General features: G+C 36.2%; 2 protein-coding genes across 5 annotated transcripts; both read left to right on the plus strand.

The window, feature by feature from the left end:
- Positions 1-3,079: 3,079 nt before the first annotated feature.
- Positions 3,080-5,976, plus strand: LOC141708180 (dihydrodipicolinate reductase-like protein CRR1, chloroplastic). Of its 2 annotated transcripts, XM_074511679.1 has the most exons (10): positions 3,080-3,280; positions 3,389-3,511; positions 3,704-3,778; positions 3,854-3,919; positions 4,236-4,331; positions 4,505-4,621; positions 5,049-5,141; positions 5,366-5,467; positions 5,569-5,655; positions 5,750-5,976. In XM_074511679.1, exons 1-10 carry the CDS (start codon positions 3,170-3,172, stop codon positions 5,780-5,782), a joined length of 903 nt encoding a protein of 300 aa, XP_074367780.1. In that variant the 5' UTR covers positions 3,080-3,169; the 3' UTR covers positions 5,783-5,976. The 2 variants fall into 2 exon arrangements, with proteins under 2 accessions (XP_074367780.1, XP_074367781.1); XM_074511680.1 differs by lacking the exon at positions 3,854-3,919.
- A 12,862-nt stretch (positions 5,977-18,838) lies between these two features.
- LOC141708181 (uncharacterized) lies at positions 18,839-25,995 on the plus strand. 3 transcript variants are annotated; one of them, XR_012569416.1, is made up of 5 exons: positions 18,839-19,436; positions 19,629-20,288; positions 20,518-20,599; positions 20,707-20,796; positions 22,696-23,005. XR_012569416.1 is itself a non-coding variant. In XM_074511681.1 (5 exons), exon 5 carries the CDS (start codon positions 24,594-24,596, stop codon positions 25,521-25,523), a length of 930 nt encoding a protein of 309 aa, XP_074367782.1. In that variant the 5' UTR covers positions 18,839-19,436; positions 19,629-20,288; positions 20,518-20,599; positions 20,707-20,796; positions 22,696-24,593; the 3' UTR covers positions 25,524-25,995. The 3 variants fall into 3 exon arrangements, 2 of the variants coding, with proteins under 2 accessions (XP_074367782.1, XP_074367783.1); XM_074511681.1 differs by having other exon boundaries at positions 22,696-25,995; XM_074511682.1 differs by lacking the exons at positions 18,839-19,436; positions 19,629-20,288; positions 20,518-20,599; positions 20,707-20,796 and adding an exon at positions 21,676-22,280 and having other exon boundaries at positions 22,696-25,995.
- Positions 25,996-26,247: the final 252 nt, after the last annotated feature.

Consider the following 26,247-nt stretch of genomic DNA (forward strand, 5'->3'; position numbering starts at 1 on the left):
TTTAAAGTGTTTGTGTTGTTTGGTGTTGGTTCCGTTGAAAATGATTTATATGGTTTTTTGGCAGATCTTGATTTCTTGCACTGAAACTAAGACGGTGGTGAATATCACAAGTGCTTACTTTTCACAAAAAAAGATTATTTATAGTTTGGGGGCATTTGTTCCTACGATTTTAGTTGATGTAACTAAAATTTTTGAATATTGGGTTACAAATGACATTAATGGGAAGGTCAATTGTGATGCTGCTATCTTAAGGATTGGTGTTGGCTGGATTGGTGGGAAATTTATTATAATTCTTTTTATTTTAAAGAATTTTATTCTATTTGTTAAGCAATCTGAAAACAAGTCGATTATTTGTTTAGTTTGTTTATTTGTTTCCCAATCAGGTTGTATTATCAGTTTGGAGGTCTGTTCCGACTGTGTTCCAGTGTTTTAATGAATTTATTCTATTTTATTTGTCAAAAAAAAGTGTTTGGATAATATTACTTATAAGTTAAAATTATTTTTTACGTATAAATCAATTAACCATTTTAAGTCATTAATAATTTATTTAAAGATTTTCTCAACTGATACATTAATGAAAAATATATTTTTGTTTCTTTAAATGTAAAATGATGAGAAAAGAAAAAACATACCCCTCTGTCCCAAAATGTTTTGTCTGTTTTGACTTCTTGTATTGTTCATGGTAAGTGATTGACTACTAATTTGCGTATAATCTATAAAATCAAATATAGTCATGAGTGATTTTGTTGGATTCGTATTTACAAGTACTTTAATATAATGAAGTTTTTATATTTAATAATAATAATATGAAATTAAATATATTAATAATCAATACATTGATAAATGTGTCCAATATAAATAGAAAACGGTACAGAGAAAGTACAAAATAACCGTACCTTTATTTTCTTTGAAGCTAACATAACGTATCATGGGGGGATCTGAAATGCCACCGACAGCCTGGCGAAATAGTGATGACATGAAGTAAGATTGACACTTGTCAACATATGAATGGCGACCAGAAGTTGCACGACCTGGACATCTAAGCTTTTGAGTTTTGGTAAGGATTGTTGAGATTCTGCGAGCATGTATGCTGATAAAGACTCTGAATTCTGAAACCCGTTCTTCGTTTTTTAGTCCCATTAGCTATCTTACTTCTTCCATTTCAAAATAACACGCCATTGAGAAAATAAAATTATTTTAACATATTTGTTCATTTATATTTTTTATGTCACTATTTAAATTATAAAATTTAATTATATTATTAAGATGAAGTCTATGCCACACAACATGTACATTTGAGTAATAGGGCCGGGATTAAGAAAAAATATTAATTTAGCAAGTTTATTACTTTATCGGAAGTATAAATATATTGTGTCCATTATATTAGGACCGGAAAAAATATTATTTTAGCGAGATTATTATTTTATCGATTATTAATTTATTGATGTTTAATTATAATTATTATAGTATCAATAATTTTTATTTTCAAAACTAACATTATATTATATACTATTATATATTTAATATAGTCAATGAAATAAATATGAATATTACTATATTTTTATAAATAATGTTAGAGTCTCTTAATATACACAACTTTTTAAAAAATGAACAGTTCATATAAAAAGTAGGGTGTATCATTTTACATCTTAAAATGAGTGAAAAGTTAAAGGAATTAGGGTAAAGTGAAATTATATAAATATACTAATCAGTTTCCAAATTTTCACTAATTTTTTATGATAATGGCTCCTGTCTATACAAAAAATATCAATAACACTATATCACCTCAACAAATTGCACAAAGGTAAGAGACTAATTTAAACCATGAGCACACATTACTAATAAAAAATAAATAACAAAATAAAAATATATATTAATACTACACTAATATACCGTATTTGAATTTCATATTAAATTAAATAAGGGCCAAAATAAGCTTGGAGTTAATTATAAGTTAGTTACTTTGTAAAATTGATCTTAAAATAGATGTATTTTTTAATTTTAAATTACCTAAAAATCTATATCTATACTTATATAATATAATAAGCGGAATGAAGTATAATTTGGTTGAACGGTTATCCTAATTTTGGTTATTAAAAAATAAATAAATAGTATTATATATCCATTAAACTATTAAGTTATGAAACAACTACACATAGTTTACTTATTATTACTAAACTACGATCACACCTTATTATATTATTAAAAAATTAGTCTAATTATCCCACTAAATTACGATCATGGATTATCATATTATTTTTATTATAAATTTATAATTATATATATATATATATTTAAAATATAATATCTTGAGATAAATAAAAATTTTAAAAATTAATAGAATTCGTGTACTGAATTTAAGCTAGGAAATGTAAAAAGACACTGTTCTTTTGCCTTTCTTGCCAATTGTTGTTTTCCATTCCTTCCAATTTTCAACATTAAACTCTCGATTGTCGTCTCAAAGCTAGCAATTTCACCCCGCCCCCGGGCCTAGTTGATTATACTAGTGTGTGGTCCAATTTGTGACCCTCAAAGTTAGAGCGCTACCTAGGGATTATATTTTGCACTATAATGATTGACATAGCGTAAACATATTCTTTTGTCTAGTTCACTTTTATTACTGCTACCTCACTGCCATCGATTGTATATATTTACTGTTTTTACATATTTTGAAACTTCTATTAAATATAGTTTTATAAAATTTTTAAAAAAAACTTTTTTAAATAAAAATTTAAACATAAAATTTTTATTCAGATTTTTTTTATAAAAAAATATTGAGGAATTATGGTTTAAAGAAATATTGAAAAGTGTGCCAAAAATTTATGTATAGAATTTAATGGGACAGAGGGAGTAAAAAATTAAATTAAATGAAAAGTTTTTGCAATATTTAAACAAAAATCTTGAATATTGTACCAGTCCAATATCCAATATCTAAAATTTGTTTTGGGCTTTGTAAAGTTTTGGGCTCTTTTTTCTTTTACAAAAACTACAGCCCAGAGGAGTTGAGATTCAGAACCCAGCTGCCACACTGCTGATAAAAAGACTTCATTGTTTTGATTAGACATGTTACTACATGTGGTCTAAAATATAAAGTTATCTTCATTGTGCAAAGAGCTAGATCCTGCAGAGTCTGCAGGGTGATAAAATAACTGATAAGCTTTTAACAACCATGGTGGCCTTAAGTTGTCAAAGCCATTTCATAATTTACAAGAGTTTTCGAAATGTGAATTCCAGGCCTTGTATCTCATGTGCAATGCAGTCTTCTCAGAGCAATATCAAGGTAAAACCATAACTGTCATTACCATTACTTTAACAAGTGCACAAGTATAGTACTATATATATCAAGAGCTAAGAATTTGGTTGGTTAATTCTCTGTTATGGAGTAGAGGTAGTTATTAATGGAGCAGCTAAGGAGATAGGAAGGGCAGCTGTAATAGCGGTGACAAAGGCTAGAGGAATGGAAGTAGCTGGAGCAGTGGATACTCACCTTGTAGGACAAGACATTGGGAAGGTTTCTTCTTAACCCCCTCTCTCACTCCCTCATACCACTGTTTTTGTTTCGAAAGGCAAGCACCATTTGGTATCCTGATAACATCATGCCTCTACCGAGTCTTGAACGCTTGAAATGATATCTAGTAGGTTACAATGCTAGAATTAATTTTTTTTATTCTTTACAATGTCTATTTATTTTTTTATATACAAGGTATGCGACATGGAAGAAGCTCTGGAAATACCAATCATTAATGATCTTACCATGATACTAGGTTCTATATCTCAGGTATCATAATATTACAACCCATCATCTCAATTATCAGCTTCAAATTAATGAGCTAATAATCAAACCATTTGATAGTTGAAAGCAACTGCAGTTGTCGTTGATTTCACTGACCCTTCCAAAGTTTATGACAATGTGAAGCAGGTTAGTGTTCGCGAATCATGTCTAAAAGATGTAATAGGCTCCTTGCCCTCTTCACATTCATTCATCTGTATAAATAGTTACCAGCCTATTCACATTATGGATACAATATAATTGAATGCCTACAAATCTGCTAAATGATGATACTGATTCCCTAATTATAGGCTGAGAAATATACATCAAATATACAAAAAATATATGCGTCTATTAATATCTATGTGAACATATAAGAAAACAAATTAGGGAACTGAGAATTAGTATTGCTTATTGCTCAAGTCTTAACAATGAAGTGGTTACCTTGATTTTTTTCTACCAATAGGCAACAGCATTTGGCATGAACAGTGTGGTATATGTCCCTCGCATTAAACAGGATACTGTTATGGCATTGTCTGCATTTTGTGAGAAGGCCAGCATGGTGAGCACAGGGTGAGATGTTAAATTTGTCTCCCTTTGAAATTTCATCTAATTCTCATTGAAAATCCTAATACTTCTTTATAAGTTTCAATTTATTTTGAGTTCTAAGACTGAAGTCCTTTTGAGAGCAAGTAACATGCTGTAAAAATTATGACCTTTTCAAATTATTCTCAGGGCTGTCTGGTTGCTCCAACTCTGTCTATAGGATCTATCTTACTCCAGCAAGCAGCAATTCAAGCTTCCTTTCATTACAAAAATGTGGAGATAGTTGAGTCAAGGCCAAATCCCGGGGTAAGACAATTAAAGCGACCAATTTTTGAGACTAGGGATGTTGATATCTACTGAGGTCTAAGCATCACTTCGTAGTCAAACTTGTCTAGTCTTACTTTGTTAACTAGTTGATCGGTATATATTCAACACGCTAACGCCATATATATAGAGGTTCAAATTAAAACTGGTCATATTATTCTTGAAACAATCATATCAATTACTGCTATCATACAAAAACTTGGCAGGACAGGCCTAGCTGATTCCAGTCACAACAGTTTCAGACAAGGGCGAGAAATTAGAATTTGAATATTATTTTTTGGAGATGTTCAAGCTTTTGAAATTATAAAATTTCAGCATGGGAGATACAATGATCTTTCATTTACCTTGCAAGAACAGGCAAGACACTACCTTGCAAGTATCATTAGACTGATATTGTGTTTTGTGACAGGATTTTCCATCACAGGAAGCAGTACAGATTGCTAACAACCTTTCCGGCCTTGGTCAGATCTATAATAGAGATGATATATCAAGCGACAACTCGGTAAGCCTAAAATGCAAATCATTGTTAAGTTTTTGGGTTAAACCAAAGACAAGTAAGATAGAGGATTGGGAATGTCAATTGCATTACCTGTTAATAACATAACCACATATATTTGATATATGTGACAATCTTTATGGTAAACATCCAAAGAAGTATGCAGTATTAAAAATAATCTATTGTTCGTAACATTACAAATTTATTGACAAAATTGTTTTGCATTCAAGGCAAGGGGTCAAGTTATAGGAGAAGATGGTGTCCGAGTCCACAGCTTGGTTCTCCCGGGGCTGCCATCTAGCACCACACTGTACTTCTCCAGACCAGGAGAGGTGCATTTTGTTGATTTAATAAAAAAATATTCATTACTCCAGCATTATTACATAAAGTCCTATACAAACGAAAAACCATGTTTACAATATGTTGGTTCCAGGTTTACACCCTTAAACACGACGTGACAGATGTGCAGAGTCTTATGCCGGGGCTAATCCTTGCTATTAGAAAAGTTGTACGGCTTAAGGTAGCTGAAAATTAAGAGTTACTCTGTGTTGGCTGCTTTGAAATATTATGTTATTCCATATAATTTACTAAACGTTTCTTTATTTCTGTTGCAGAATTTGGTATATGGCCTAGAGAAATTCATGTAAAAGCTCAAGTAATTACTAATGTGTGAGATTCTTGTTGCTGGATCATTCATGAGAAAACTAAATGCTGTTGGATAAAGGCAACATCAGATTAAGGCACTTGTGTAATTACTGTATGATCCAGTTAATCTGAGAGCTAAATGTCACTTCTATTGTTGATTAATAAAATTTGAACCGCCAAATCAATTACAAAGGAATAGGCAAGTCAGAAATGAATGCATGACGAGTAATTACTAATGAGTGATGGAGGGAATATTCCTATTCCATACAGCACCAAAAAGCTAATTTTGCTAAACAATGAGCCAAATCATTGGCTTCTCTTCTTACAAAAACATCACTTAAAAACTTTCCTCTAGAAATCAAAACTTTGATGTTCTCAACTAACCCATCTGAATCATAACAACTAGGACGATGCTTAAACATGCAATTAATAGCATTCAAACACGACTCAATAATAATTGGAGGAACCTTTGAAGAATATGCCAACAAAGCTGTTCTCCGTAGTTGCGAACAGTTCAGCAACCATGGAATCTATGTACGGCTATAATATCTCATTTTAGCCACCAAAACACGACCATTTTCATCTATTGCAGAGAGCAGAATCTCCAAATCCCTTGCTGTCATTCCTTAAGAATGCGTCAACGTTTATCTTCTCAGCACCTACGGGAGGAAAAGGCCATCTAGCTTCTTTATTTCCACCAGCACATTGTCTTCCATCAGCACCAGAGGTTATTTTTCTTGAATTATAGAATTAGGCACAATAGACTTGGTCATCCTTCTGCTATAGTCTTAAGTCACCTTCCTGTAATTTCTAGTAAAACCATAGATCTTGACACTTGTGATATTTGTCATTTAGCTAAACACCACAGACCTAGTTTTCCTGTTAGTCATTCTAGAAGTTCAACTTGTTTTGATCTAATTCATTGTGATGTTTGGGGGCCTTACAAGCATTGTACTCATGATAATTATAAATACTTCCTCATTATTGATGATTGCTCAAGATGTACTTGGTTGTTTCTATTCAATGACAAATGTCAAGTTTCTCTTTTACTGAAAAATTTCATTCAATATGTTCACAATCATTTCAATATTCTTGTTAAAATTCTCAGATCAGACAATGGTACTGAATTTGTCAATAATGATCTAAAAACTCATCTGAATAGCTTGGGAATTGTTCATCAAACTAGCTGTGTTAATACTTCTCAGCAAAATGGTATTGCTGAGAGAAAATATCAACATTTGTTGAATATAGCCAGAGCTTTTAAACTTCAATCAAATGTTCCAATCTATTACTGGGGTGATTGTGTCTCTACTGCTTGTCATGTCATTAATCTCACACCTACAAAAGCTTTGCATTATAAAACACCTTATGAGATTTTGTTTCAAAAACCTCCAGATTATGAGCATCTCAAATCTTTTGGGTGTTTATGTTATATCAACAGTTTCTCTCATGACAAGTTTGCTCCTAGAGCACTTAAATGTGTTTTTCTAGGTTATCCTTTCAATAAGAAAGGATACACTGTTGTTGATTTGCTCACCAAAAAGAGATACTATACCAGAGATGTCATTTTTGTTGAAACATATTTCCTTTTACCACCATACAGTCTGATTTGTCAAACACTGAACTGTTTCCTTCTCCTCCTTGTTCTTCTGAATCAGCTGATATTATTCTATCAGTTCCTGATCTTTCTACAAATACTCAGCCTGTTACACCAGATATCATTGTTACTGATACTTCTGTCACTCAATCAGTTACAAATCCAGATACTATAGTTACAAGACCAGCAAGACAAAGAACAATTTCTTCTCGACTTAAGGGCTATATAGGGTTACCATCTCACATTCTTACCAATCTTCAAGACTCCTCCACACACATGGTTTCAGGTACTTCTCTTCCTTCTTATCCTTTACACAAATACACCTCCTTTGCTGCTTTCACTCTTTCATATTCCCATTTCTTGACTGCTACTGCTCAAACACATATACCTTATACCTTTAAACAAGCTGTTACAGATACTAATTGGCTTGCTGCCATGAAGTTAGAATTGAGTGCTCTTGAACTCAATCACACCTGGGAAATTATTCCTAAACCAACAGATAAACATATAGTTGATTGTAAATGGTTGTTCAAGGTAAAGTATTTGCCTAATGGGTCAATTGAAAGATATAAGGCAAGATTAGTTGCTAGAGGTTTCACTCAAACCTATGGATTGGATTATTTTGATACCTTTGCTCCTGTGGCTAAAATGACAACAGTCAGATTACTCATTGTCATTGCTGTCTCTAAAGGTTGGTCCATTTCTCAGTTAGATGTTACAAATGCATTTCTCCATGGTGATTTGCATGAAGAGGTGTATATGAAATTACCTCCAGGATATTTGCAGCTATCTTCCCTACCTGTTGTTCAGCATATCTCTGATCCTACTGCTTAAGTTTGCAAGCTTAGAAAATCTTTATAAGGGCTCAAACAGGCCCCTAGGTGCTAATTTTCCAAATTTTCTGATGCCCTTAAACAATATGGTTTTATTCAGTCACAATCAGACAACAGCTTGTTTACATTCACTTTGTCATGAGATTTTGTGGTTGTTTTGGTATATGTAGATGATATTCTTATTACTGGTACCTCTTCTACTCCTATTCAACAAGTTAAGGATCATTTGGCTAAATCCTTCAAGCTAAAAGATTTGGGTAATCTGAAATATTTTCTTGGTATAGAGGTGGCCAGAAACTCTAGTGGTGCTTATTTACATCAATACAAGTATACCATTGATATACTCACTGATACTGGTTTTCTTTCCTGTAAGCCTTCCAAAGTTCATATGGAGCAAAATCATACTTTACAGGATTCTCAGAGTGCTCTTCTTTCTCCTTCTGATGGTTCTGCTTACAGAATATTAGTTGGCAGATTATTATATCTTACTGTGACAAGACCTGACTTGTCTTATCCTGTTCAAGTACTTTCTCAATTTCTGGCTTCTCCCAAGACTGATCATTTAGATGCTGCATACAAGGTGGTTAAATATCTTAAGGGTACTCTAGGTCAAGGTATGTTTATGCCTGCTTCCAACCCTTGTACTCTTCAAGCTTTCTGTGACTCAGATTGGGCTGGCTGCAAAGAATTTAGACATTCTCTTACTGGATATTGTTTGTTGTTTGGTCATTCTCTTATCTCTTGGAAATGCAAGAAACAACCTACTGTATCTAAGTCCTCAGCTGAGGCTGAGTATAGAAGTATTGTTAGAAAATTAGGATTTTAGAGCTTAATTTAATTATGTTCTTGATGTTAATCCTAAAATCTAATGATTGTAAATTGTTCAATGATATTTGAACTTGAATTTTCATGTATGGTTTTAAGAATTTTCTTAATGAAATCCATATGAAATGAGAGTTCAAAGTAGCTTGGAAAAGCTTGGAAAATTTGAGAATGTTTGTCCCACATTGAAATAAATAAAGGGGGTTGTGTGCTTTATATGGTATTACCCACATGAGTAGTATACAACTACTAAGGTGTGTGATGGTCCATTGTGTTGTTGTGTGCTTCACGCGCACACACACACACACTCACGCCCCGCCCCGCCACGCACCGCACCGGACCGGACCGGACCGGCTGTTACAAATAATTTAAATTCAAAATCTGATCAGTTTTGATTTTTTCATTAATGAAGCAGTTTAATTCAGACATTAAGTGTGTTGACAGTTTCATTTTTCCTCTCCTATAAATAGAGGCTAAACTGAATGTATAAGAGATATACACACTACATTTTCTTCTCTTCTCTTCAACCTCTCTGCATTTCTCTCCCAAAAGTCCTGAAGTGCTGATATTTTTCGGCGACTGAGGTGCTGGTCGAAGTGGAGCTTTTGTTGCTGTTGTTAACATAAACTCCGAGCTGTTTTATCCTGGTGGAGATATTGTGCGCATCCCAAACGCAGCAGGTAGGGGCAATATTCTCTTCAAGAGCAGCCAGGACTTCGAGCAAGGCCTGGTGACTCAGCTGTGATCTTTTTTCTTGACATTTTGTATATGTGAACCTTTATTTCAGTCACTATTAAAAGCTATGGTTTCGGGTACATCTTTCTTTCTCTCTTCGTTATTTCAGTTACTGATTTTGTTTACCTGCATGTTTTGTTTTGTTAACTGTGGTCTTGGCCTAAACTTGCTAAATTCTTTATACACTTGCTTCTATGTTGCTATTTGTTAGTGAGATTTACAATATTCTTGAAGAGAATATTAGTTATATAGAATTTAGCATAATGGTTAACGAAAGTGAGGTTATCGTTAGTGGTGGTAGCGGTTCGGGTGCAACTACTGGGGCCATTGATTGGACCACCTATAGTTTCCCACAAGCTGTTGAACTAACCGGTTTACCGGAGAAATTCAACGGTGGCATTGGCTTTTCTCGCTGGCAGAAAAGGATGAAGTTGTGGCTGACTATAAAGGGTCTGTGACCGGTTGTGGAATATGAGAAACCAGTAGTGGATCAAGAGAAGGCTGACACAGTTAAGGCTTTTGCGAAGTGGGCTGAGAAGGATGGAGTGGCTAGAGCGGCCATTCTGGCGGCACTAACAAACACTTTGTTTGATGTCTATTCTTCTGATGCCTACTCTGCAAAACTCTTATGGGAGAAGCTGGACTAGACACATAATACTGACTCACAAGGTCTAGAAAAGTATTATGTGGCAAGGTTCCTCGAGTTCAAGCTGGTGGACAATAAGTCTATGACAGAGCAGGTGCATGAATTCGAGATGATAGTGCATGCTTTGAAGGAGTCTGGAATGAATCTCCCGGAGAAGTTCAAGGTGATGAGTGTGATTGAAAAACTCCTGAAGTCTTGGGAAGAATTCTCTCTCCCTGAAAAGACAGAAAGGAGAGATCACCTGGACCAACCTTATGCTGGACATCTCGGTGCAAGAACAACACAAGTCCAAACAGGGACATGTGATGCCAACTGAACACGGTACCTCGAAGGTAAACATAGCAACTGTAGGACAAAAGAGGAAGGCTTTTGCTAAGAAAGCTAATAGTAATAAACCTAAGAGTGACAAGGACAAGGACAAGAAACCCAAGGCAAACAAACCATGCTGGTCTTGTGGGCAGGTTGGGCACTGGAGTAGGGACTGCCCTACGAAGAAAGCGAAGAAAACCGAGGTAGCGCAAGCAAATGTTGTGCTTGGAACCGCAAGTGGGCCTGTAGTGAACATGGTTGTTGGTGAGGCTACGGCTTCTGAAACTGACGTTGACCGGTATGTATCCTACAACCCTGTGATATTTTCTACCTATCTGTCAAATGAATGGTTGATAGATACTGGAGCTAATGTACATATTTGTGTTGATATTAGTTTATTTGTATCTTATCAACAGAGTCATAGCCTGACTGTGAAGATGGGGAATGCTAGTGTTGCTCAAGTACATGGAGTTGAAAACGTGGATCTGAAGTTCCCTTCAGGACGTATTCTATCTCTGACGAGAGTGCATCATGTTCCCAACATGCGTAGAAATATAATAAGTGGAAGTTGTTTAGTTTCTAGTGGTTTTGAAATTTCGTTCAAGTGTAATAAAGTAGTTCTTATTCACACTGGTACATTCTTTGGCAAGGGTTACTTATCAAATGGTTTATTTGTTATTAATGCGGATCCCGTTTTGGGAAATTTGAATAATAATGTTATTCCTACTGTTAACTGTATTGAATCCTCAAATATATGGCATGCTAGACTAGGTCATTTAAACTTTGGTGCTCTTAAGAACATGATGAACTTAGAGTTGATTCCAAAACATACCATAGAAAAGAATTCTAAATGTCAAGTATGTGTGTCTGCTAAACAAATAAGGAAACCTTTTCATAACGTTGTTAGGGATTCAGACTTGTTAGATTTAGTTCACACTGATATTTGTGAATTTGGTGGTGTGTTGACCAAGGACCAGTTTAGATACTTCATTACTTTTATAGATGATAGTAGTAGATACTGTTATGTTTATTTACTTAGACATAAGGATGAAGCACTTAGTAAATTCATTATATATAAAACTGAAGTAGAAAAACAAACTAGTAAGCTACTTAAAAGATTGAGATCTGATAGAGGTGGTGAGTATACGAGTAATGCTTTTAATGAATTTTGTGCAAACAATGGTATAGTTCATGAAGTTACTCCACCATACACACCAGAGTCTAATGGGGTTGCTGAGCGAAAGAACAGAACATTTAAAGATATGATTAATAGTATGCTTATTAACTCTGGGTTGCCTAAATACATGTGGGGAGAGGCTCTAAATACGGCTTGCCATATTTTGAATAGAGTCCCTCTGAAACACATGGATAAAACACCCTTGGAGTTATGGAAAGGCAGGATGACTAGTCTTAAGTATCTTCGTGTGTGGGGGTGCCTTGCTAAGGTGCTTGTTCCTGAACACAAGAGAAAGAAACTAGGTCCAAAGACTGTTGACTGTATCTTTCTGGGCTATCTTGAAACCACTACAGCTATGAGATTTTTAGTGTTAAAATCTGACATAGATGGTATAGTGGCAAACACGATAGTTGAATTTCGAGATGCGACATTCTTTGAGGATGTCTACCCTATGAAGACTGGAATACCTGAAACGACTTCTGAAGAAGATCCTTCTCACACATCAAGTTCTATTCCTGATCATGTGGAAAAGATGACAAATGTGGGGGCGGAACCTAGTAGTAGCTCTAGTCCTAAGGAACTAGAGGAACCAAGGAGGAGTAAGCGTGCAAAGGTAGTCAAGGATTTTGGAGGTGATTTCATCACTTACAATATCGAGGACGAACCTTTAACTTTCCGACAAGCTATGGTTTCTTCTGAGTCAAGGCACTGGAAGGGCGCTGTCAAGAGTGAAATTGACTCTATTGTTTCTAATGGAACATGGGAGTTGGTTGATCTCCCTCCTGGGTGTTCTACTATTGGGTGCAAATGGGTCTTTAAAAGGAAGTTGAACCCTGACGGCTCAATAGATAAGTACAAAGCTAGATTGGTAGCTAAGGGTTTTAAGCAAAAGGAAGGAATTGATTAATTTGATACATACTCTCTGGTTGCAAGAATGGTAACAATCCGAATGCTTATAGCATTGGCTTCAGTCCATGGTCTTATCATCCATCAGATGGATGTAAAGACGGCTTTTCTTCATGGTGAACTTGAGGAAGAGATTTATATGGATCAGCCTGATGGATTTGTTGCATCAGGCAATGAAAGGAAAGTATGTAAGTTGATCAATTCCATCTATGGCTTGAAACAAGCTCCCAGAGATTGGCATAAAAAGTTTGATGAAACTATACTGCCTTTCAGTTATAAGATTAATGAAAGTGATAAGTGTGTCTACACTAAAGTTAAAGGTAATGAGTGTGTTATTTTGTGCCTATATGTGGATGACATTTTACTGTTTGGAACCAATATTGAGATTATTAACGAGACTAAAGAATTCTTGAAAAGGCATTTTGAAATGAAGGATATGGGTGAGGCAAGTGTGATTCTTGGAATCAAACTGACTCAGTCCACTGAAGGAATAACCTTGACTCAATCTCATTATATAGAGAAATCTATACTTGAGAAATATGGTTATTCACAGTATAGAATCGCTAGTACACCTTATGATTCGAAAGTTGCCCTTGTCAAGAATACTTCAGGAGTGCCTGTGTCTCAGTTAAGGTATTCTCAGATTATTGGGAGCTTGCAGTATCTTGCTAACTGCACTAGACCAGATATTTCATATTCTGTGTCTAAATTGGCTAGATATACAAGCTGTCCAAACAGAACTCATTGGGATGCTCTTGATAGAGTACTTAGATATCTAAAAGGCACAATGTACCTTAGTTTACACTACAGGAGATTTCCTGGTGTGCTTGAAGGGTACAGTGATGCAAGTTGGATAGCTAAGAAGTCTGGTTCCAATGGAGTGACTGGATACGTGTTCACCTTGGCTGGTGGAGCAATATCCTGGAAGTCAAGCAGACAGACTATTGTTACTCGGTCTACTTTTGAGGCTGAGTTGTGTGCACTTGATGCCACAAGGACGGAGGCTGAATGGTTACACGGACTTATGTCTGCAATACCTATAGTAAGCAGACCGCTTCCTGCTATTGCTATTCACTGTGATAGTCAAACAACTATCGACAAGATTAGCAGTAAAAAGCATAATGCTAAAACTAAGAGACACATCCAAGTTAGACTCAAGTCTATAAGGGGTTTAGTGACTGATAGGATCATAGCTATAGAGTTCATAGGAACTCAGAATAATATAGCTGATCCTCTTACTAAAGGACTAGAACCTGCAGTAGTCCTTAAGTCAAGATTGGGGATGGGACTGTCAACCCATCATAATTCATCAACAGTGGGAACCCAATACACATGAGAGGAGATCCCTCGAAGTGTATTCAATGGGTAATAACAAGCTGTAAGGATGAGTTGGTAGTACCTTTGCTACATAGATGATACTATAGTATCTGAGTCTATCCCCTGTAAACCTAGAAGGTACTGACACTGCCAGAAAAGCAAGAGTGGTAAAACTCTGAATGGGATCAAGTCATTTGACGAGATAGAGGCAGTATATCTCTGGAGATGCCCAGCTAAGCGAATGTAATTGTGTGGTCGTAATTAGAGGATAGGGTTAATCCTTGAAGCATTCGATGAACAGGATCGAGACATGACCATTAATGTCTCAAAGCCGTAGATTGGCACCATAACCTTTGACTTGTCGTCATCTATGGAATATGGTTATACTAAACGGATTAAGATTCAAGGTGAAACATTCCATCTGAGTCTGATAGCCATTGAAGTAGAGGAATTAGGAGGGTTCAAACCCGGAAGGGTACCGACTCTGAAAAACAAGTCATGATGGGAAATTGATCGCATTTCTGTATGGATTTGTGGGGGATTGTTAGAAAATTAGGATTTTAGAGCTTAATTTAATTATGTTCTTGATGTTAATCCTAAAATCTAATGATTGGAAATTGTTCAATGATATTTGAACTTGAATTTTCATGTATGGTTTTAAGAATTTTCTTAATGAAATCCATATGAAATGAGAGTTGAAAGTAGCTTGGAAAAGCTTGGAAAATTTGAGAATGTTTGTCCTACATTGAAATAAATAAAGGGGGTTGTGTGCTTTATATGGTATTACCCACATGAGTAGTATACAACTACTAAGGTGTGTGATGGTCCATTGTGTTGTTGTGTGCTTCACGCGCACACACACACGCGCGCCCCGCCCCGCCACGCCACGCACCGCACCGGACCAGGTCGAAGGGCGATTTGGGCGAATGTCTCAGCGTCTCGCGTACGCGAGGCGACCTGGGCGAGGATTTTATTTATTTGAGAATTATTTTAATTCGAATTTATTTATCGGTGACTGGATTATTGAGCTGGGTACTGAAATAGGCTAAGTCACTTTGTTAGTGGGCTTAGTCTAAATACATTCTGTAACAAGTTCTGATATCAGAATCAGAACTTAAGAACTGATGAATAAAATCAGAACTTAACAAGTTCTGATATCAGAATCAGAACTTAACTTAAGTTCTGATAATAATGTGGGTGTTAATTTGAAAAGCTGTTACAAATAATTTAAATTCAAAATCTGATCAGTTTTGATTTTTTCAATAATGAAGCTGTTTAATTCAGACATTAAGTGTGTTGACAGTTTCATTTTTCCTCTTTTATAAATAGAGGCTAAACTGAATGTATAAGAGATATACACACTACATTCTCTTCAACCTCTCTGCATTTCTCTCCCAAAAGTCCTGAAGTGCTGATATTTTCCGGCGACTGAGGTGCTGGTCGAAGTGGAGCTTTTGTTGCTGCTGTTAACATAAACTCCGATCTGTTTTATCCTGGTGGAGATATTGTGCGCATCCCAAACGCAGCAGGTAGGGGCAATATTCTCTTCAAGAGCAGCCAGGACTTCGAGCAAGGCCTGGTGACTCAGCTGTGATCTTTTTTCTTGGTATTTTGTATCTGTGAACCTTTATTTCAGTCACTGTTAAAAGCTATGGTTTCAGGTACATCTTTCTTTCTCTCTTCGTTATTTCAGTTACTGATTTTGTTTACCTGCATGTTTTGTTTTGTTAACTGTGGTCTTGGCCTAAACTTGCTAAATTCTTTATACACTTGCTTCTATGTTGCTATATTTGTTAATGAGATTTACAACAAGTATGGCTGATTCTTGTTGTGAAATTACCTGGTTATTAAATCTATTTCATGTTTTTGGTATTGACACTCTCACTCCTGTCACCCTGCATTGTGACAGTAAATCTGCTCTCTACATTGCTTCCAATTCTGTGTTTCATGAACGTACGAAGCACATAGAGATTGATTGTCATCTTGTTCGAGAAAAGCTTCAACAGGGCATAATCACTACCTCACATATTTCTACTACACTGCAACCAGCTGACATGTTTACTAAGGCATTGCCTTCTGTATCTCTACATTTATTTTGCGGCAAGTTAGGAGTTTGTAACCTCTTTCAAACCTCCAACTTGAGGGGAGCTGTTACAGATACTAGTGCTAGTGAGATTGCTGAATAGTGCACAACTGATGTGGCAACAGAAGCCAGCGAATACAGGCTGTCAAGTTGCTGGCATTTCTGTTATAACATAATAGAATTAGTTAGTATATATGTGAGGTTATCCAGTGAGTTAAGTCAAGTTTGTGGTGAATATTCTTATATTCAGATCATCATGTAAACAAAACAATATAACATTCATTCTCTCAAAATTATATACTGCATAATCATGATCATCTTCTACATTTCCTGTATTCTTTATTCTTGATACTTGTATATCAATTGTATCTATAAAACTGTCAATTACTAAGAACTTTGTTTCTAATGTTCCACACCAGCCAAGTGAGGCTAACAAAATATTCAAATTTATCAAGAGATGGTGATTTTTAAATGCTAGACAAGACAGTAATCATGTCAGGGGCCTCATTAGCCTTAACAATGTTCCAAAAACCACTTAGGTTTTGGGAAAAATGTTGATGATTTGTTGATAGCAGCAGAACTCCTTTTCGAAAAAAATGTCAGGTAGTTGAATTACTATGTACTCGCTACACTACCAGAATATACTGAACTAGAATAGGTAGCAATTACAGGTAAAACTTAAATTTGGTTGATTCCGGGTTTGAACTGTTAAGGTTTTCAGTTCTCTAATGACAGTTGATAGAGAGAATTGAAATTAGTCCACAGTTTCTTCATATATCTTTTGTCTACAACAATGTGGTGTATTGTTTCCGGTTCTTCAATCTGCTTCCTAAGTAAGTATATAGCTCAGCCCGCTATTACTCAAGAAAACTAAGATAATATATTATACACCTAAATCTTAAAAAAGGACAAAGAAGAAGAATAGACCAAAGAACACGAATAAAATGAAAATGAAAATGAAAGGGAAAGGGAAAAGAATAAAATATTTTTCAAGGAAATAATGTGATTTTCATAGGGGAATGTAGAAATAGCCAGACATAAAATGCTAAAGGAACTTGTATCACAAAGCGAAGTATATAAAAACTACACCAATTGATCACAGAGTTTACAGAACAAAGTAGTTTAGTGAACCTTGCATTATGCGACAACCAATTATTTTAATCTTTGGCCTGTCTTAGTTCAAATGGAAGGGGTAAAACACTTTAGCCATGAGCATCTCCTAGTCCACTTTAAGTACAATAACTCTCCAGCAGATGCACTCTGCTATGGCTGCAATGACCCAATCATAATAAACACCAATGTGTATCATTGTAGTGCCACTCCTGAATCCAACACTAGGCAAGATTCTTCGTGTACTCGTTATTTTCTCCACAAAACATGTCCAACCTAACCTCCAAATATCCAACACGATTTTCACATAGAACACATGCTAACTATCCAGTTACATGATAATTATTACTACCAAATAAGTAGCAAGTTCTGTAGCAACATATTGCCACAGTTTGTTTATCACTGCACTAGTTGCTATGTTAATATTTGCTTGAAATGTTCATGACCAGAACGTGATCTTAATCACGCATCGCATAATCATATGCTAACCTTACTGCCTTTGAAATCATCGCATTTTGTGGAGCTTGTGGCACTGATAGCAAGGACTGTTCGTACTTGTATATAACTTGCTTGTTTTGGATACACAAGAGCTGTGCATCTGCACCAGCTAAACTCATTTGTAAATCTCATGATAATAAGCATCCACTTGTTATTGATTATTCCTTAGCCCTAGAGTACCGGCAATTTGGAGCCTCCTGTAGTTTGTGGCACAAGTTGATTCATCCGGCCCAGTGGCTTTCTTATTGTGCTGACTGCAGATATTTTGCACATTTAAATGCGTTTTATCAGCAACAGAGTATGTTCTTTTATCATGTGGAGCTTTTTTACGGTCTTAATTGTTTACTTTATTCTTATATTACTTTGTAATTCTTCTTAGATCAGGCGAGATTGGAACATATATGAGGATGTGGGAGATGTTGATGACCCTGATTTGGTACATTTCCCGGAGTCTGAAAATAAAGCATTTTCACTGTACAAATTAATCCAAAAGTTTGCAGAGAATTTCAGTACTTCAACAGAAGAGTGATCGAGAAAAGCAGATAAAATCAGCCACTGCAGAAATGGTCATATGCTCGACCTCTTTGACGATCTTAGAAATAAGAATATTGTTGAAACCGAGAGTAGTGACAACATCACATGTGACGGATGCATGCAACATCTTCTATTGCCATTTGATTCTTTCTACGGATGTCTTGAATGTAACTTCTTTCTCCACTGTGGACCTACCAAGGGAGTTTCAACAAGCATCATATCCGCAACATAAGCTCATAAGATGTGATCAAATGAGTAAATCAAATGTTTTGTTCTTCTGTAGTTACCGTGGAGACATGTGCAACGGAATGTTCTACAGTTGTGATTAAAGACTTCATTAAGGCTAATAACGAAGAAAAAATGAAGAACAGATCTTATTACTCTAAAAGCGTTTTTACAAGCTTAAAATGAAATGTTTACAAATATCACATTTTTATATGATAAGTCTATAGAATGACAGTTGTGATTCTTCTAACTGTTACAACCTTTGAGGCTCTGTTTGGATGAACTATATTTGGTGAGATCTTTAGTCACATTAGCCCCCTTTTGACTCAAAACGCATGAATCAAGCCATCAGAATCCTCAGGTATACTATAGGCTAGATGAGCTTTAACTTCTGAGCTCTTGGCTTCCGAGCTCTTATCAATATCTTCCCCTTAAATCTATATATCTATGTAAAAGAAAATCACACATGACTGACGTGACAGTCTTCTACATCCTCCAAACAAGTTTTTTCTCATTTGAGTCGTCTCTGATCCTCTATCTAATTTTTTGGATAATTTTTTATAAAATCCTATATTAATTGTTAATTGATTTTTGGTCTTCCTGCCTAAGATTTAATCATTTCCCGGCTTTTGCAAATGCCTTTTCATCTCCCATCTCCCAGACTCAATCATCAATTCTTGTCTTTTCACCTGCAAAATTCTGTAAACCGGTGAACCAATTAATTTATTAATATAAGTGTATTACAGAAGTTGGGTCGAGGATATGGGCAGACAAAGTTCGAAAAAAATAGAAAATCAGATGCAACTGGAGGCGATACTCAGTCAATTGCAACTTAAAGTTTTTGATTGAATTTCAATCTTTCAGGTAAAATTTGAACCTTTGTAACATTGGTTTTATGTTTTATTAGGATATTTTACAAACAAAGCTACGTACAATTGGTTCTCTGTCAAATAAGGGTTACTGGATTAAACTGATTGATAAAAATAGGGTTTATATTCAATTTTATGTACAATTATTTGTTTGGGGGTTTTGATTGGATTTCTTTTGGTGAATTAGTGAAAACTGAAAACCAATGGATGATTACATAGATCATTATGCTATCTTGGAGTTATTAAGCGGTGAGGAAGGGCCCAAGCTCTCGGAATTAGAAATTAAGAAAGCATATTGATCGAAGCTTCTGGAAATTCATCCAGACAAAAAGCCAAATGATCTCGATGCTCATCGGAATGTTCTCAATCTCCTTAATTCTTATAAGATTCTCATGGATGAAAAACTAAATTCTTCTTCTAAGCGTCACAGAAAGACAAATGTCGATGAAAGAGAGCAAGCAACACATTCTGCTTTCTCTGTCGCAAAAGCTGCTCGTGACATGGAAGAATACATTCGTAGAATTGACGGTCAATTAATCGCAAGAATAAAATGTGATGCAGCATCAGCTGCAACCAGTAGAGCACCACCTGCAGCATCAGCAACACCGCCAATATTAAACAAAGGAGGGGCGAAACAGGCACCGGCTTCAAATCACTGTCCTTGTGGACATTATCAGGGTGGAGGTCATTGCTTGGATAGGGAAGTTAGCTGCAATTTCGATGCTGCTCGATTTGAGGCACTCGAAAATTGTATTCAGATGAATGAGATGAACAGAACTATGATAGGAAAAAACCTTTGTATGTTTTTGTTGCCTGTCGGAAAGATGAAAAGAGAGCTCATCTTCAGGTTGAACTTCTATCTTCATTTTGCAGTATTCTGTTAGTAATTTTATCGTTTTCTCTCATCTGCTGAAGTTATAAGTGAATTAATGTGGTCTAATTGGTTTAGTTTTGGATTTATTTTCGAAGTTTGGAACCATAACATCTTGCAGGGTATGTCCTTGCATGTTATTAATGTCGTGTGTCGACTCTGTTTTTGACCTATAGTTTTTCTAATCTGCTCTATAATTGTTTAGGTAAATATCGATTCTCAAGGGATAAGCAAAGCAAAGGCTCTGGGTTTGTGGCCTTAACAACCCTGATGATGCAGCAGTGGCCGTAAGTTTGCATACATTTGTGATTTTAGCTTCTCCAACATATTTGAATTGTAAGTGTAATTGTGGGAATAATTATATTGCTCTTATTGTGTCCAAAATTGTATTCAGATGAATGAGATGAACAGAACTATGATAGGAAAAAAGCCTTTGTATGTTGTTGTTGCCCATCGAAAAGATGAAATGAGAGCTCATCTTCAGGTTGAACTTCTATCTTCATTTTGCAGTATTATGTTAGTAATTTTATCATTTTCTCTCATTTAGATCTTTAATTTTTTCTTTTATATTTTTCCTTGTAACAGTATCTTAATTTTATGAAATTTATGTCCTATATGTCCTCTAAGATTGTGATTTAGTTTTGGTAGAATATCGCACTATAAATTTGCTTACTATATTCTGCAACCTCTATATAGATTCTGATTGTGGCTATTCCAGCAACCCGGGGTATTCTTATTATAGTCGGTGTTATGCTTGAATTCTGAACAAAAAACTTAACTTAATAGAGATTCATTCTGAATAGCTAGAGTATGATAAAAACAAATTTTATGTCACTGATTAAAATTTGAGTTCTGTGCGTCCAAGCTTTGTCCGGAAAATCAGGATATAAATTATGGGCTTCTTAGAATATGAGGTAAATTTAACTTTAGATGCCCATACCAATGAATTAGTGATTTTGAGGGGAACACTAAAAATAAAAAATAAGGGCCCAAATGCTTGACCAGCTCCTTGGATCATGACAAAGCTACAAAATATATGTCAGGTATAACAATTTATTTAGCGTCATATCTTCTTGCCTTGTTCCTGCAAATCTGCGCTTCAGTGAGGCAACTTGAATCCATACCCAACCTTTGTTTATTCCCTTGTGTAATGATTATTTGTAAGAATATATGCTCCTAGCTTCCTGGACTATTTTTCCCGTCACATAACTGATTAGTGAGGTCTAAACATTTAGTATACTTCGGGAGGTCTAAACATTAAGCACACTTCAAAACGAGACACTCGGAATTTCCGCTCAACCTGATATCTTGCCCAGTATTTGTATATACCGATTGTGTTTAAAGATTAGTTATAACAAAATATGGTACAATCTTACTGTGGCATTATATACATTTTTTCTATATTGAGTGCTTTGTATTATCATGTTTACGTTCTTATGCATATTCTCAATCGAGGCTGGCAGAGTATGAAAGAGTTGGAATGTTTACGAACCGAGTGACAATTGTTTTTGCATTTCTTTATGAATATGTAACATTTTTTAAGTGTTTGTTCACTTTCGCATGATTATTTACCACAAAAATTCAACCTTTCTTGGTTGAGGACCAAAAGACTGTGAAGAAGCTTTTGCATATTCGCAAGTTAAAAGATAAGGTGTCACAAAAAAATTAGGTGTGTACACAGCCTAATCTTAGATTTTTAATGTGCTTGCGAAATTTTGTCTTGCACAGACTACAAGTTATGTTATTTTGTTTTTTTATAATCTAAAAAAATATGTGGAATTTGATGAGCAACTGTTTTTAATGGTTTTCTAATCTGATTTGGTCATATTTTAGAGTTCCATATTGTCCAGATTAGCAACTATATGCCTAAAAAGACATCTAACTGCTCATGACAACTGATATGATGAATTTGATTGCATTAAAAAAGACGCATTCCAAAAAGTTGTGGCAAGACAAAACCATCGTCAGGTACTCTTCTGCCTGCTATACCTGCACACATTCATCTCAAATTCACGTGGAACAAGTCCCTCCAAACATGGACGATAGATTTCACATATCTATTTTTGTTCAGTAGCTTTAGTGTAGCAGACTTTTGCCGTTCGTGCTGGTATACTCTTTACTCATTTGTTATGTCCATGATATATTTACTTATATGAAGATTAGGATTTTAGGAATTGATTTAATTTTTTGTCAAGGTAAAAAATATCTGCCACAATTATATCACCCTTCTTAATATTTATGGGTGAAACTTCTATTCTTTTTCCCCAGCTAGGCAGCTACATACATTTACCTCCCACCATAATAGAACTAAAACCAACTATTTATCACTTTGTTTCTTGCTACAGAGGTACAACATAACTCTTCTTGTTTGTGGTGTTTGCAGGTCGTGCTCATTGTTTGATGGGAGTTCCAGTCAGAGAGGACATACGACCATACAACATGCTATTATGAAAACCACCTTAAAATTCCATTGCCGCAAATGTATTCCTCTACGAGTGTGTGTGTCTTACACTCATTTTTCTTCATATAGTAATTTGACTAATTTGTTGGCAATATTTTCCTCAACCGCGCGAAGCGCGGTTTGTTCAACTAGTTTAGGACATAATAGAAAATGTAAGTCCCAATTTGGAAGAGCACGTCCAATGAGAAACCTTTCCCAAGCCTTTAGTAAGAATGTTAGAAGTGTTGTATTTTGTGGAAATCTGAGAAACACGAATTAGACCATTCTAAATTTTTTCTCGAATAAAGTGCCAATCAATTTCAATATGCTTTGTGCGAGCATGATAAACAGGATTTGCAGTGAGATCAAAAACAGGTTTGTTATCGCATAGTAAAGGCCCAGGTCCTGAAACGTGGATACCTAAATCAGTCAGCAAATTCTTTAACCACATTACTTCACAAGAAACATCAGCTAAGGCTCTATATTCAGCCTCTGCTGAGCTCCGAGATGTGAGAGACTGCTTCTTAGATCTCCAAGAGATGGCCACATTACCAAGAAGAACACAATAACCTCCTACAGATCTTCGATCATTAGATCTATACCTCAGTCACTGTCACTAAAACTATTGAGTTGTAAACAGTTGGTGGTAGGGAAAAACAACCCATATTGAGAAGTTAATTTTAAGTACCTTACAACTTTGGTAACTACTTTCATATGTGCTTCCCTTGGAGCATGTATAAGGAGCATGTATAAATTGACTTAACAGCCGGACATAAACGGATATTATCTGGCCTAGAAGAAGTAAGATATAGTAGTTTCCCAACAATGGCTCTATAAGCAGAAGAATCAGCCAATAAAGGACCAGATTATGGATTTTCATAAAGCTTCACATGAGGATTAAGTGGAATTGATAAAGGCTTGCACTGTTCCATGTTGGCAGAAATAAGGAGATCAGTAATAAACTTGTGTTGTCCAAGAAATAACCCTTCATTATTCTAGTGCTCATTTGTGCCGGGATAACAAGTTCTTTTATTTAACTCTCGTCTCCGTCTTTTTCCTGGAAAGTTTAAGTCAAGGTGGTCAGAACCGTTTGTTGTCAAAACTGTGTTTCCACATGGAGCGGTGGAGATTTTTGAGAATGATCATCTGGGCTATGCATTCTAGGTAAATGGTCAGAGGTTGAAGCATTACTATGGTGACACGGAAAACCGTAAGGTGGTTAGTGTCATTTTGTTATTCGTTTGATCTCGCATTTCTACGTCAAGCTAACGACGTAAAACAAGCGCTTCTTGGGAGGCAACCCAAGTTTGTTGTACATTAGTAGGTAGAGGAAGTAAGAAGAAAAGAGAAAAACACAAAAAAAAATCAGAAAAACTGAAAATTTCAGGGCCAACTTCAGAAGATGAGCGCGCCCGCGCTGATCTAGCACGCGGCCGCGCTGATCTAGCGAGCGCGACCGCGCTGGAATTCCAGAAACCCAGCGCGCCCGCGCTGATATAGCGCGCGCCCGCGCCGATTTAGCAGAAGGTGAGCGCGGCCGCGCTGGGGTCCCGATTCAAAAAAAATATAAAAGACAGTCGTGAAGAGAAAACCAGAGACTTCTTTTAAAAATCAATTTCTACCCGAATTTTACTCTTCCACATCCAAAATTTCCGTCTCCAAATCAAACCAATTATTCCCACTATTCCCATAATCAATTCTCACTTTTATTCCATATCTAATTCTCTTCTCTCCTCCTATATATACATATACTTATACACAAACTTCTCCACCACTTCTCAAATTATCATACACAATTCTCTCTCAAACACTTATCTTTTATTCTCTTTTATTCAATCCCAATGGCACCCAAGAGACAAAGAACTCAAGTCAGCAGTAGCACCACTGATTCTTCGAGTGCAAGTGCTGTGAGGCTGAGGTTTTCAACTCCCGATGTTGAAGCAAAGTATACGAGGCTTCTCTCGAAGCCTATAGTAAAGGAGCGAGGTTTTCTGCCATCAGGGAAAGATGGTAAGTTGTTGGAGATGATCTTGGAGATGGGCTGGGTTCCTTTTTGCGAGGCACCCACTGCTGTGCCCATGAGTGTTGTTTGTGAGTTCAATGTTAATGCAAAGGCGAAGAAGAATGGTTTCACTGTGGTTAGGGGGATGACAGTGGAGTACAGTGTGGATACGATAAGGAGGGTGATTGAGCAGCCCGCGAGGAAGCCCGGTCAGGACACCTGGAACGATAAGACTTCGGAGGATTTTGATTTGGTTTTGATAGTTGCTACTCTTTGTGTGCCTGAGACTCATTGGAAGTTCAAGAGGGGCACGACTGATTATTCCACGTTCCCTGTTTCGAGCATGAACAAGTTTGCTCGTGCATGGAATGCGTTTATCATTTCTAACATCATGCCATCTTCTCATATGTATGATGTGACTGTGGAGTGTACACGACTGTTGTGGGGGATTCTTCAGGGTGACTATGTGGACCTTGGGATGGTGATCTACCAGGGTATTCTGAGATTTTTGCGAGTGAGTACTACGGGTTCTATACCCTATGCGTCCGTCGTGGCGAAGCTGTGTGTGATAGTTGGTGTCCATTGGCCAACACACAAGCAACTCCAGATTCTGAGTGCTCCAATTGACAGAACCACTTTGGCGACGATGCAAGAGTGGGATGGAGGTAAGCCTGATTTGAAGGGACTTGGTTATTCTTTTGACCATCTGCCAGGTGAGAGGCCAGCTGTTGGGGCAGCTCAGTCGAGCAAGACTGCATGGAGATCTTAGTTGGGCGAGGAGGCTGGTCCATCGCAGCAGGAGCAGGAGGAGGCATGAGCAGATGTTGGAGTTGGTATGAGCACGACGCTGTATAGGCGTCTAGCGAGGAGGATGGATGCAATGCATGACATCCATAGTCGGTTTGCACGTGATCTCACCCAGGCACTAGAGACTGCATTCAGAGCCACATGTGTTGACATCCAGTGGCCAGTATTTGGTGAGGACTTCGTGTATCCACCTTCAGACACGCCTGACACTCTAGCCGTTGGGGGTGAGGATCCTAATTCCAAGTAGGTATGCCTGATTCCTTACTATTACCTTCACCGAGGACAGTGAAAATTTTAAGTTTGGGGGTAGTAGTTGAAGGAATATGTTTTGTGTGAGTCGCATATAGTTTGCATATTCATGATAGTTTAGTGCATATAGTTGCATATTTTGCCATGTAGTTTTTTTTTTAGTTTTGTAAATTTTTTATGATAGTTTGTTCATATAGTTTCATGTATTTGCATAATAACATGATTTCTTAGATGATTTTTCCTGATTAATTTGTGATATTGATGCTAGTGTAGTGATGTCGTATTTAGTGATGTTAAGTCTTGTCGAATTGATTTGCATGCTAGAGACAATTGTATTTCACTAAGTCTTATAGGTTGCTTGAGTGCTAGATCATGATCATGGTTTGTTTGATTGTCGAGGTTTAATCGCTTGTTTATATTTAGAATTTAGGATATTT

This window comes from Apium graveolens, chromosome 2 (genome assembly GCF_009905375.1).
Source record: "Apium graveolens cultivar Ventura chromosome 2, ASM990537v1, whole genome shotgun sequence".
NCBI lineage: Eukaryota > Viridiplantae > Streptophyta > Magnoliopsida > Apiales > Apiaceae > Apium > Apium graveolens.